Source organism: Coenobita brevimanus, chromosome 90 (genome assembly GCF_032717465.1).
Source record: "Coenobita brevimanus isolate Jiangsu-jjx chromosome 90, ASM3271746v2, whole genome shotgun sequence".
NCBI classification, from domain to species: Eukaryota; Metazoa; Arthropoda; class Malacostraca; order Decapoda; family Coenobitidae; genus Coenobita; species Coenobita brevimanus.
The window spans coordinates 26,045,448-26,058,927 of NC_137043.1; the positions used below are offsets into that span (position 1 = coordinate 26,045,448).

General features: G+C 40.7%; 1 protein-coding gene and 1 pseudogene across 1 annotated transcript; one reads left to right on the forward strand and one right to left on the reverse strand.

Moving 5' to 3' along the window:
• Window positions 1-5,091: 5,091 nt before the first annotated feature.
• LOC145411641 (protein GVQW3 pseudogene) lies at window positions 5,092-5,490 on the forward strand (annotated as a pseudogene).
• A 2,253-nt stretch (window positions 5,491-7,743) lies between these two features.
• Window positions 7,744-13,181, reverse strand: LOC145411642 (uncharacterized). The gene is made up of 3 exons (XM_080281648.1): window positions 13,153-13,181; window positions 11,203-12,381; window positions 7,744-8,086 (listed from the first exon to the last, which is right to left on the reverse strand). The coding sequence occupies exons 1-3, from the start codon at window positions 13,179-13,181 to the stop codon at window positions 7,744-7,746; spliced, it is 1,551 nt and encodes a 516-aa protein (XP_080137774.1).
• Between the last annotated feature and the right edge of the window lie 299 nt (window positions 13,182-13,480).

Below are 13,480 nucleotides of genomic sequence, written 5' to 3' on the forward strand. Positions count from 1 at the left end.
TACCATCTAAGCACACTTCTTTTACTCTCTTGTCAGTAGACTTCCATACTCCACATCTGTCATTAATTTCAGTGATTATAATCAATCAACTGGGGAAGAAGAAGTGTGTGGTAATCATAGGGGCATTTGTCTTCCAAATGGAATGGGAAAAGTATATGGTAGGATACTCAGTGACAGGGAAATAACAAGAATTAGTTGCAGAAGAACAGGGAAGTTTTAGGAAAGGAAGAGGTTGTGTAGATCAGATGTATGACAGAGTGGATAGACAAGGAATGTGGACAATATTAAGAATATATGGAGTAAATGGGAAGCTGTTGAATGCCATGAAGAGTATGTATGAAGGCGCTAAGGCTGCAGTGTGTGTGGATGATGAATTTAGTTAATTTTTTCTATTTGAGTGTTGAATTGAAATAGGGACGTGCCATGTCTCTATGGTTGTTCACTCTGTATGTGGATGGGGTCATAAAAGAGATACAAGGTGCGGCAGTGGATGTTGGCACAGCCCTAATGAGAGAGAGAGCAACGTTTGGAAACTTCCTGTTCTGTTGTTTGCAGATGACACTGTATTGACAATTAAGTGAAGATAAAGGGGAACTGCAAGGCCTGATGAATGAGTCTGGGTGTGTGTGTAAGAAACGAATTCTAAAGGTGAATGTAGGGAAGAGTAAAGTTGTGGTCTTTGAGAGATATGAAGTCACTGAGTGCACAGTGAGGTTGGATGATGAAATGGAAAATGTGAGGGCATTTAAGCACTTGGGTAGTGTGATGAGTAAGGATGGAAATTTAGATGAAGTGCTTGAAAGGGTACAGTAGAGAAGAAAGGTTGCTGGGTCTTTGGAAGCAGTGATAAGAAATAGGGAAGTGAGCATGAAAGTAAAAATGTCACTGCATGATAGTACAGTATTGTGATACCAACTCTAACATATGGAAGCAAAACTTGGACCTTGTTGGAAGGACACAAATCAAGAGAGAGAGCAGTGGAAATGAGTTATATGAGAGGAGCATGTGGAGTTGCATTGTGAGACAGACTGACAAATGAGGAAGAGAAGGAACAGTGTGGTGTGGATGAGGTTGTGATAGAAATCATTAGGAGAAATACACTGAGGTGGTTTGGCCATGTGGAGAGGATGGAGAGTGAGAGACTAATGAGGAGAATGTATGTGAGTGAGGTAGAGGGGAGGAGAGGGAGGGGGAGACCAAGGATGAAATGGACGGATGGAGTGAAGAGGTATATGAGAGAGAGGGGTGTGAGCTGGAGGGAGTGCAACAAAATGGTGGGGGACAGGGTGACATGGAGGCGATTGGTTTGTAGTCACCCCTTACAGGATTAAGGCATCTGGCTATAGGTAGACAGAGAAGTCCAACCTATGCGGCAGTTATATATTTTGTAATGATCCCTCGTCCACTGCTGTCATTCTTGAGTAGTAAAACTTGTGGTCATACTAGTCTTACCTATACATCAGTGTGGACATTAAAACACCTGTATGCAGACATCTTTTAGCCTCATTACTTAGTCCTTGTTATGTATCAAGGCCTTCATATGTGTGGACACTTCCTGCTTGGTTCATTCTACATCCCACTTGACTCATTTACTGGCCACACCAGGGCATACTAGGTCTTGACACATTAGAGAGGTATTGTTAGTGGTTGTTAAATGCTAGATATCATGACATTAGCTGATGTTTTGTATGGGATGTAGGATTACTCTGCAGTATATATGTTTTTTTGTAATGTTATGTTGTCTGCATGAAAGGGAGTAGGAATAATTGGTGTCCACAGCCTAGTATTGTGTGATCTTCCTTGTCTGGCTTTTCCGGCTGGGTTCGAGTTATCTGTTGGTGGGGGATTTCTCTTGAGAAGAGAATTTGGTTATGACTGTTCCTTGCGTGGATGATGATCTATCGTATACAGTATATCTCTTCGCCTAAGCTGTAAGTGAAATGTTGTTGCAGATGTCACAATTAGTTAGGGTAGTCTTTTCGTGTATCATGAGGTATGTCATAGCATTGAATACCCATTAGTGTGTGTCACCACATATTAGAGTTGTTTGCCCTTGGCAAGTTATTTTGTGGTTTATATTGTGTTGGGTAATATTGTACGATAAATAATTATGAGTGTCCCCACCGCTGCTACCAGTTGATATGGTTGTTATGCAGTAGTTTTGTTATAGTTCATATGCAATAATTAGGTTAGGAGAGTAAGGTTGTAGTAAATATTGAAAAGGTCGATTGATGATGTTCTAGATGCACTCATGTGTAGTTCTTTCCCTCTGGAAGCTTGTAGATGAATTGTAGGTATTATAATAAACCTCATTTCTTCTCCAGATGTACTGTATGGCTGGTTGTATAACATGGCTCTATATACTTCCCCATGCTCCTCAGTACCCTAGGACAGTGATAAAGAGAGAGAGAGAATATGGTATAGAGGCTTTATTCATAGAGAGTAAAGCAGAGGGAAAGATTATGTGTATGCCTCCATGAAGAGGCAGGTTCAATCTGAATTAGGCAAGCAAATGTTTTCGTTCATTTGTATATACAGTTCTAAGTGCTATAGCCTTGACAGAATAGTGCATTCTTAAGCATGCTTGCCTCAACATTGTGATTGTACAGTATATTCCTGTCTATCTGTCTAATAGTTACCACTTACATGTCTACTTTCTTCTTCTTCATGGGAAAAAGCTTTTACTTTTAGCTATAACCATGTTCTAATGCTGTACTGAATTGAAACTACATTATATCCATTTCAACAGGATGTACTGTACTAACCCTGCCCTCCCCTGCACCTAACACCATTCCCTCCCACCTACAGTAACACCATTCCATGCCTTCCAACCCATCCTCGGCCATTTCACTCGCTCCTTCAACCATCATCCTAGGCCATCCACTCCACTGCCCTCCATCCATTCCATGTAGTTGTTCTAAACCCCAGTCCATCTGATTAAGCAGATCTGTCGACCGTAGGTAAGCAACTGCCCCTGTAGGGTTGCCCTATAGGTTCCCTACACCATTGACGTGTCTATGTCTTAGTGTCGTGTGCTGTGCAGTACTGCATTGTATGTGTTATATTGTGTGACGTAATCTGCAAGCTGGGCACATGTCATCTGCGATTCCACCCAACCCAAATCTAAGCTGGTAGTTGAGGAAGGCCGGGTGATGTCCTGCTCTAAGCCTAGCTAGGTGAAATCGATCATTTCTCTATAAGGACACCTCTGATGGGTGGATGTTAGAAGGGTGGCTTGTAGTAAGATATTGTTATCAAAGTGTTGTATTGCCCTGTGTGTGAAGTCAGTATGTACAGTAGCTGTCTTTTCATTGCTAGTGTTGGAATATCTGGAGGTGGGATGCTGATTTAGAGGGTTTGATAATGTTCATGTGGTAAATGTTTTATGCACCTAGGTGTGTTGTGTGTCTATCATATAATGACAGGGGTGTTGTGTATGGAGCAGGCAGCAACATAAAATTGTATGCCCTTCATATCAAGGTAGGTAGTCTCCACTCCATGTGCTACAATACAGTACCTGACTTGCAAAGTCACTCTAGTCAAGTTGCCCGACCATTATATTTCTAGGCAATAGCTCTGATTTACACTTTCCTAGGCAGTAGTGCCTTATTCACAGGGAAAACTTCCCTTGTCATACCCACCATCCATCACCATCCTAGCCCATCCTGCCGACTTCACTCCATCTATGGCATTGTAACATATGTTTCACATTTTTGCTCCCCCTTTGAACTTCTGGGAGAAAGCTTTCTTTTACATCTTACTGGCCATTGTACAGTGCCCTCCTTCACATGGAGTACTACCCCTGTCATGCCTGGAAAGGATCTAAGCTGATGTGAATGGATCTCAAGTTGTTTGAATGGAAATGAAGTTGCCTTAATAGACCTGAATGAACCTAATTGAACCTAAGCTGACTACGGTGAACCTTGACTTATCTAAATGATCACGTATGATTATGAAAGAGTAAATGACCCTATTTGGAAATGAATGGCTTTGAACTGATCTGACTGAGTTTGAAGCACACTGTTGTTGCTTAACCCGTCTGCCTGGCTGAGTAGACCCGTTGACCACTGGTAAGCAGCTGACTCTATGGTATAATCTCGTAAGATCCTTACACTATTGATGTGTCTGCATCTTAATGTGGCATATGTTGTGGAGTGCCTCATTATTTGTGCTATGTGCACCTACTCCAGAAGCGGGGCACGTGTCATCTGTGTTCCACCCACCCTAAATTTAAGCTGGCAACTGAAGAGGGCTGGGTGGTGTCCTGATCATAGCCTTGCTAGGTGAACTCTATTTAAGGTTATCTCAGATGGGTCAAGTCAGGATGGGGGCTTGGTGTACAGTGTTGTGATTGAGCTGTTCTCTTGCCCTGTGTGTGAATTATGTACAGTAGATGTTTCTTTATTGCTTGTCTTGGAATGGCTGGAGGTCAGGTGTTGTCAAAGAGGTTTGGGTAATGTTTGTGTGGTTGTTTAATGTGTATAGTTATGTTGTACGGCTGTCAGGTAATGAAAGGGATGTTGTGAGTCGGCACAGGCTGCTGCACAGAACTGTGTGCCTCATATATAGATATTCTCTGACAGAGAGGACTTTAGTTTTAGAGTGGGAGTGGCTTTGGTGCAGCCAATGATGATGCATAGAGCATTGTTCTGTATGGTCTGCATGGTGTTGTAGTGGGTGTTAGATGGGATGGGGACCTATGCTAGGGAGGCATAGGACATCACTGATACACTATGTTGTTTGTAGAGTAGGAAGTGTTTCTTTTTGTTGCCTGTAGTCCGTAAATTTTTTGAGTGCATCGAACCTGGGAGTGCACTGCCTCTTGTATGTGGTCCTTGAAGGTGAGTTCAGTGTCATACGAGGTGTGACAAAAAAGAAACAGGACTTTAGCTGCTAATCACACAATTCATCAGCCACACAGTAATGAAGTACATCATAGTGTTCCCCAACATCTCAGCACTGTATGAGAAAAGCAGCACTTCAATTAACCCATTATCTTTCTTTTCACCGGTGGTTTTGTAGCTCCTGTCAAGTGCCCTCTGTCACAAAATGAGCCTTGAGCAAAGGATTAACATCAAGTTCCTGGCTAACATGGGAAAAACTCCAGCAGAAACCCTTGCCATGCTGAAGGATGTGTACGGAGAGGAAACAGTGTCCCATACACGTGTCTGTGAGTGGCACAAGAGGCTCAGGATGGGGCGGGGTGACATGGAAGATGGCCTAATACCAGGACATCCCTCAACAACAAGAAATGATGCCAACATCCGGAAGGTCAAGGAACTGGTGCGGAGTGATCGCAGACTGACGATCAGAATGTTGGCTGAGCAGCTGGGATTGAATAGGGAGTCAGTGAGGTCCATCTTATTGAAAGACTTGGGCATGCGGAAGATTTGCGCAAAGTTCGTGCCCAAACTGCTCTCCGAGGACCAAAAGACTCGCCATGTGGATGTGTTACGGGACATTTTGGAGCATCACCCCGCCCCATCTTGAGTTTCTTGTGCCACTCACAGCCACTTGTATGGGACACTGTTTCCTCTCTGTACACATCCTTCAACATGGCAAGGGTTTCTGCAGAAGTTTTTCCCATGTTAGCCAAGAACCTGATGTTAATCCTTTGCTCAAGGCTCATTCTGTGACAGGGCACTTGACAGGAGCCTCAAAACCACCTGTGAAAAGAAAGATAATAGGTTAACTGAAGTGCTGCTTTTCTCATACAGTGCTGAGATGTTGGGCAACACTGTGATGTACTTCATTACTGTGTGGCTGCTGAATTGTGTCATTGGCAGCCAGTGTCTCGTTTCTTTTTTGTCACGTCGTATGTCAGTCCAAGGATCTTAGTGGTGTGTGTGTGTGTGTGTGTGTGTGTGTGTGTGTCACAGTGAGGTCAGGGGAGTACCTGTACTTATGCTTGCTGCTGGTGATGAGTGTGGCAGTGGTGGTTTTGAGTGGAAGTCATCAGCTTGTTGATTTCAACCCATACAGGAAGTGTGTTGAGGAAGTCTTGTTGCATTATGTAGGCTGTGTCTGTGATGTGGTGTGACTTTGCTATTTTAATGTCATCTGCATATTAGGTGATGGATGTGGGTGACTGGGGTGTAAGTGTGTCATGTGTGTATAGATTGAAAAGTGTGCATGAGGAAATGAAGCACTGTCAAAGACTATTAGGAAAATTTCATATTCGTGACGATATGCTCCATAGTGTAACGTGCTTGTCAACCAAATAAGTACAATAATTGGCAAGCCAGTATATGGTGCTGTTCAGAATTTCTCTTATAGATTTAGGTGATAAGCTTGCACCAGTGGATGCCATCAAAGGCCTTACGATGTCTGATGTAAGAGTTATGTTGAGTGAGTTTCGAGGGGTTGATGTTGTCAAATGTGTGTTGTGTAAGGTTGATTAGTAAGGGATTTGTGGAGTGTAGTGCTTTAAAGCTGTGTCTGAAGTATGTGAAAGATCTGCATGGCCTGTTTGGACCTCGCTGGATGTTACTGGATTTGAAAGGCCATTAATTGACCTAAATTAATCAGACCATGCCACATGGAAGTGAAGGGTCTGAATGGATCTGTAACAACGCAAATGAATGTGGCTGGACGTGAATGAGCCTCATTGGCACTGAAATGTTCAACCTGGGCTCAGATTGATATGAAATATCTGAACAGACCTGAAGTGTTGTCAGTTGTTCTCAAAGAACAAGAAGTGGTTTGAATGGACCTGAAATACTATCTGTTTATCTATATATCTATCTATTGCCAGTCACCTCAATCCCATAAGGGGTGGCCACAAACAAATTGCCTCCATGTCGCCCTGTCCAATGCCACTTCACTGCCTTGCTCCCAGCTCACACACCCCTCTGTCATATACCTCTCCACTCCATCCCTCCATCTCATCCTTGGCCTCCCTCTCCCTCTCCTCCCCTCCACCTCACTCACATATACTCTCCTCATTAGTCTCTCACCCTCCATCCTCTCCACATAGCCAAACCACCTCAATGTATTGTCCTAATGCTGTCTATCACATCCACACCTCAGCGCCCTTCACTTCGTCATTTGTCAGTCTGTCTCTTCATGTAACTCCACATGCTCCTTTCAGATAACTCATTTCCACTGCTCTCACTCATGTGTCCATCCAACAAGGTCAAAGCTTCAGATCCATATGTTAGAGTTGGTGTCACAATACTGTCATGTAGTGACTGTTTTACTTCCATGCTCACTTCTCTGTTCCTTATCACTGCTTTCAAAGAGTGTGAAGGTTTGGTTCCCAGATAGATGCTGCATTTGCATCTCTGCCCAGTTAACTGAAAGGTAACCGAAGTAGACTCCACTCACTCTGTTATTTGGTCTACTACCACCCAGTGTAGTAAATAGTTTCTTAGGTTACAGGAAACCATTAGGCTTGTCACTCAGTGCAGAGCAACCTGAAATGAAAAGAAGTAATAAAAAGTGACAGGAAGGGTGGGAGAAACTGGAAGAGAATAATAAAGGTGAAGGAAGAAGTAGGTAGCACTACACCAAGGGAGTAGGTGATGCTCACGACCACCAACCATTTTGCATATATCTGGTACTGTACTGTATTGCTTAGCATACATTAGCGGACAGGTACTCTGATGATAAATCCTGTAAATACAGCATGTGAGGAGTGTGGCTATATGCAGAGTACAGTCAGGGGAGCTGATAATATCATTTGCTCTTAAGAAGTATTGGAGAGCTGTTGTGGCAGTTGACTATGTTTTGAGTGTTCTAGTTCTAGTTTGGTAGCTCCCTGGCTGTTCTGTACTTGGGTGAGAAGCCATGAGGGGTCTTTGGCTCTGGAAGAAACATTAACATGTATATACAGTCAGTCTTTGAGTTACGTGGGGTTGGGTAGCTTGTTTTTGTACTTAAAGTCAGCATATTGCGACAGGTCATAATCAACACAGGGAAAATCTCGAGTTTACGTGAGGTGTCAGCTGGCATGGCGACGCAGTTTGAGTCACACACATTGATGTCATCAGCCAGACTTGCCATGATTGGCTGGGCTACATCAGGGTACCTGTCCCGGGCACACACCCATGTACTCAGTCCCTTCTCGTGTCTCACCAAGTTATACCTGCACCGTGCAGCAAGATTTTTTTATGTTTGAGTGTCAAGAGAGGACATTGACCCTTAGTCATGCTGTGTGATCAGTCCCGGCCACCCAGAAAGTGGCGCATCTTCACAAATGCTCAGAAGTATAAGATAGTAAAGAGGTTAGAGCAGGGAATAAGGCAGGTAGAAATGGAGAAAATGTATGGCGTGAATGAAAGCACCATTGAAAGATTCAACTTAGATACTGAAGAAGGTAGCACAGGAGCAGCAACATCTCAACAATGACAACAACAATGATGGGGGTGGGGGGCGGTGGGAGAGTGCTACAGAGCTGCGCATCAAAAACACACAGGTACCCAGCCTAACTTTTGCTTTTGTTAATGCTGCTTCAGTACCATTCATGTTCTTAATTAAAATAGTTAAACAGTATCTCTTTCAGTGTTTTACCTGATGGTGGGTATAAGTAGGGGGTAATTTATGTGGGGTAGGGTGGTAAGAAGGGGTAAAAGTAAGAGTTTTGGAAAGTTGCCCGACCACATTGTACCATTATAAATGCAAACATATTGTTTGAGTAACACATGTCTGAGTACCACTGTCCCTGTCCAGTCCATATCGTCCATGTTACTCGATGATTGACTATATTGATGTCAAGTAGCAGGGGGCATATTCATAATAGATCTTAACTGATTTTGCAGTGAACAAGCCTCTACAGTAGTTGATTATTATCAGTCATTTTGTTTTGTTTGTATTTCATGTTATGCAGTCTAGGTTTGTTGTGATGTTTGATAGTTGTATGAGTAACTACTATAACTAAATGATTGTACACAATATGCACCTAAAGCCCAGTAAAGTACATATACCCTGTATAATGATCCAGTTTTATTATTTGTGCACTGCAAATAAAGGAACCTACTACTCATGAAATGCAGATGTACTGGGTTAAGGAAAACAGATCATAAAACCTTTGATCTTTTATTGAGTTGTAGCCTTTAGATGACAGTTATTTGTATGTTTTTGAACTCTACAGTGTCTGGGTTATTAACCAAAAATAGTTAATAATATTAGTGCATACCTGTGTACTATTTTCAGCTTATGTCCTCGAATTCCTTCCATTAATTTAGTATCGAACTGTTTTGGCCAAGGTTTCACTTGGGAGATTACAGCCAGTGGAAAGTGTTTGAACTGCTCATGAGAAGTTTACTTGCCTGGTAAAGAAGAAAAATATTAATGCCCGAAAGAGTTACAATTAAAGAGGAAGGCTATTTGATCATACCTAGTTCGATTGTTTTGTGGTTAGACTGTGAGGGTAACGTTTCTACTATGGTTTATGATTATTTCTGTCATGATTATACTGTCTTTAAAGAGCTAAGGTAAATCCTCTTTTGGGGGGGGATTGGGGAATATACACTGTGCAAGTTTATCAGTATAGAATCAGGATAAAAATTAGAACAGTTTGATTGGCATAATCTCATAAATCTTAAAAACTTTGTCTCATCAACTATGAACATTAAAATATATCTAGTATACAGTAACATCTGTAAAAAGAGAAACTGTTGCAGTAACACTTCAGACACATAGCTAAGTACTATATAATGAACTATATAAAGTACACACTCAACGTGGCAGTAATACAGTAATCAGTAGTCACCTTAATGATCTTCAACACAGTTTCATGTTTTAGAATATATTACACTAATACTGTACTTCCACTGCCATACATAATGCAGATGCACTGAACAGCACCTTACTCTACTCAACTTTTTAAATATTATTTAAATATGCTTAAGCTGGAACCTGTACATTATGCCATATGTTAACTAAGATATGAAGAGATGCCTTCCTTGTCAAACAAAGTGTAGTTGCAATATATAGGCTGTTGTTTCCAGGTTTGGCATAACAGTGTTGATTATGTATGGAAGTGGTACAGGCTCTGTTAGGTGTGTACTGTATTGTAGCCATCTTCAATACAGACTATAATTTTAGTGTTTTAAGCTAAGTACCAGATAACTGTTTTTTTTTTTTTTTATTCACATGATTAACCAGCCCACTGTTAAAAATAAAAAAGTTTTTACATTATCATTTGACTAGACTGTAAACAATGAAAGCCCAAAGAACCTTAACAATTTCATCCATAGTTTAAAAAAAAAAAAAAAAAAAAAAAAAAAAAGTAAATCATAACTTGCCATGGAAGATGCACTGTGGTTAACCTGAGTTATTATATTAGGGTCCTGCTACCAAATTCAGATGAACACCAAATATATATTAATAAAACAAGGGAAACTGCAAAGTTGGGTCACAGATTTTTTTGATGTAGCTACCAGTAACTTGTATCAAGGTCAGTTTTTCACTGGAAAGTCCTGTGACAGTGCTGCTCACAATGCACAGGAAAAATGGATTTAGGTACAGTAATGTATTTGTTATACAGAATGCCATAATTTGCCCTCACAGTATTGTTTATAAAAGAAAACAAAAAATCTGGGAATATACTGTAACCTCATGAGTAATTACTTTTTTTTTTTTTTTAATACAAAAATACAGTTTTGGTTGAAGTAGTGCTTATCTGATTATGGCAATGGGCTCACCAGATTCAGTGTGTAGCAAATGCGTTTTAGTTGTTGGGATTATTACATTTCCACAACCAGTCACTTTATTTTGAACTGGACTTTACTAGCACTACAGTAGGCTACTATATGTACTGTGTTATGGGAATTAAGTGATGTAATTTGGAATATAAACATACTCATCCAGAGCATATTCACTGGGGAAAACTTTGTAACATTTACTGTGGTCAGTAGTATACTGTTCAGTTCTGTAACCAATGTATATTCCTATCTCTTGTCACCACCATTGCTTCAACTTCTTTTACTGTCATTCGACTTTCATATCACATATATCTGAAGTAGGGTGATGAACTTTATAATATGGTGTACAGCATTGGACCATGACACAGTCATATGATAATAATAATGCATTTTCTCAAATTATGTAACAGGGCCATAATATTCCAAATTGATAGTTTGCTTATATACTATAAATTACAGCAGTCTGTGTTTCACAGGGAATGTATTATTGTGTTTACTTCTCATAATACAGGATAGATGTGTATTTTGACTCTAGTGTGTGCATTCTTACAGTCACCTGTTTTTTCTGTCTTCACAAAGCCAACCATTTACACTAGCTTCTGGCATGACAAATACTTCATTTACTGCCTCAGCCATAATGAATGAGCAGTCAGGGGTAAAGGTGTTACACCCTCTTTTCTCTGAGGATTTGCGTAAGATATTACTGCCATTATGCACAAAGGTGTGTCGTTTGAGCTTTGAGTTGCAACTGAAGCACTTATCGCATATTTTACACTTGAAGTTTTTTTCACCACTGTGAACTAACATGTGTCTCTTAAGCTTTGAGTTACAGCTGAAACTTTTATCACATATATCGCACTTGAAGTTTCTTTCACCAGTGTGCACTAGCATATGTCGCTTTAGTTTTGAGTTGCAGTTGAAACGTTTGCTGCACTGCTCACACTCATAGTCCCTTTCTACACAGTGAACAAGCATGTGGCTATTAAGTTCATTCTTGTGAATAAACTGCTGCCCACATTCAAAACACTTATGCCTTTTTTCTATACTATGTAAGATAATATGTCTGTTCAGATCACTCTTCCTTGTAAACTGTTTGTCACATTCAGAACACTTGTGAGGTTTCTCTCCAGTGTGGATGTATTTGTGTATCTTGAGACTGTTGTTGTCCATAAACAACTCACCACATTCCTCACACTGGAGCTTCTTGGCATCAGTGTGAACTAACATGTGCTCTCGGAGACTCTCCTCCTGACTGAATGACTTTCCACACTCCTCACATTCACACTGCTTGTCTACGCTGTGAACAAAAACATGACGATTGAGGTCACTATTCCTTGTGAATCGTTTCCCACACTCACTGCAGATGTACCTTTTCTCTCCACTGTGGATTAGAACATGCCTGTTCAAGTCACTGGTTCGGGTAAAAAGCTTTCCGCATTCATTGCACTTATGACGTTTTTCCCCAGTATGAATTAAGTTGTGACGTGTCAGGTCACTCTTGCGTGCAAACTGCTTTCCACAAAGGCTGCACATGTTCTTTTTTACCTCATTGTTTAAGTCCTCTTGGCCCTGTAATTTATCGTAGTTTGGAAGCTCACTTTCGTGTATTATAACCTGCATACTGAGGTACTGGCTCACATCTACTTTGTCCTCACAGCTACTCACAGTTGTTGCTTCCATCTTGATACTGTTTACTTTTTCCGCAGAGATTTTAGGTCGTAATGATCTTTGGTCACTGGAAAAATATGGATTTTAGTATAGTCTCTTGAAGATAATTCCTACAAGTAGTTGTTACATCTTATAGTTTATGCAGCAAGCTGTTTTTGATATGATAATTTGACAATAAGCATACTGTGTTTGGTCTTAGTGTCATAGTAACAATATACAGTACAAAGCTACAAATTTTGTTGGCTTCATTAGATTGTTTATTCATTGCTTCAGGTGTACTGCCTCCAGTTCAGTCCGTTTATCAGTCACACATGTATGTAACCCTGAAAAACAAAACATATATGTACAGTATATATTTTCTTTCTTAGCTGTTTTGGTCTGATACTGAACTTTTTTTTGCACAGTAATGAAAAATAGTTATCTTAAAAACTAATTTCAACCCAGGGAACATGGAAACACTACTACCCATAGCTTCCCTGTGTGTCAGAAAATTTGTTTAAATTGATGATGGTTAGAGGTTAGATATCCTTATCCCTTTTTGTACAGTAAGTTCCCCAGCCCTGGACCTAATGAACACTCTATCAACTAGCACATTAGTTTCCTGCAGCACATTTACATAATCATTTTTATAAGTGCATGAGAATGAACTGTTTCATGCACCTCATTCTACTTCCAAACAGGTAGTTGGAATGTCTGTGTAGTGGTCACACAGCTATTCCAAACTGTGCAGTCAGTTTATTTATATCAGTGCTAAGACCAACATCAGTTACATACTCACGGCAATCAAAACAAAGCAGTATAGCTTTCTTATGAGTTGAGCAAACTGACGCTTGTTTACCTTAACATAGAAGCCACTGGCTCAGGCATGGTTCATGCAATGGAACAGTCTTGTACCTAGCACACCAGTAGTGCAGGAAACAGTATGTGTGTGAATAGAGTTCAGGGCTGAGCAAAGCAGAAAGAGAACATGGAAAAGGATACTGTGAAGCATTATAGACCAGCCACATGTTTGGAGTGGTATGATGTCATTGTGCAGGCGATCTAATTTTTTTGTTTGACTTCTGTCTCTCTTTCGTTCATTCATTCCTCGTCCTTCTGCCTACGGGTGACTTTACACTCCCTCTTCTGTCTCTTATTCCTTCATTCTTTCCTTTTCCTTCTGCCTA

Excerpts from the sequence above, each read along its gene's own strand:
- LOC145411642 (XM_080281648.1), bottom strand. The coding sequence starts at position 13,181 with ATGCCTGAGCCAGTGGCTTCTATGTTAAG. Across the intron at positions 12,382-13,152 it reads CCAGTGGCTTCTATGTTAAG|TGACCAAAGATCATTACGAC; the intron begins GTAAACAAGCGT and ends ATATTTTTCCAG. Across the intron at positions 8,087-11,202 it reads TGTGAAGACAGAAAAAACAG|GTATAACTTGGTGAGACACG; the intron begins GTGACTGTAAGA and ends TGCACGGTGCAG.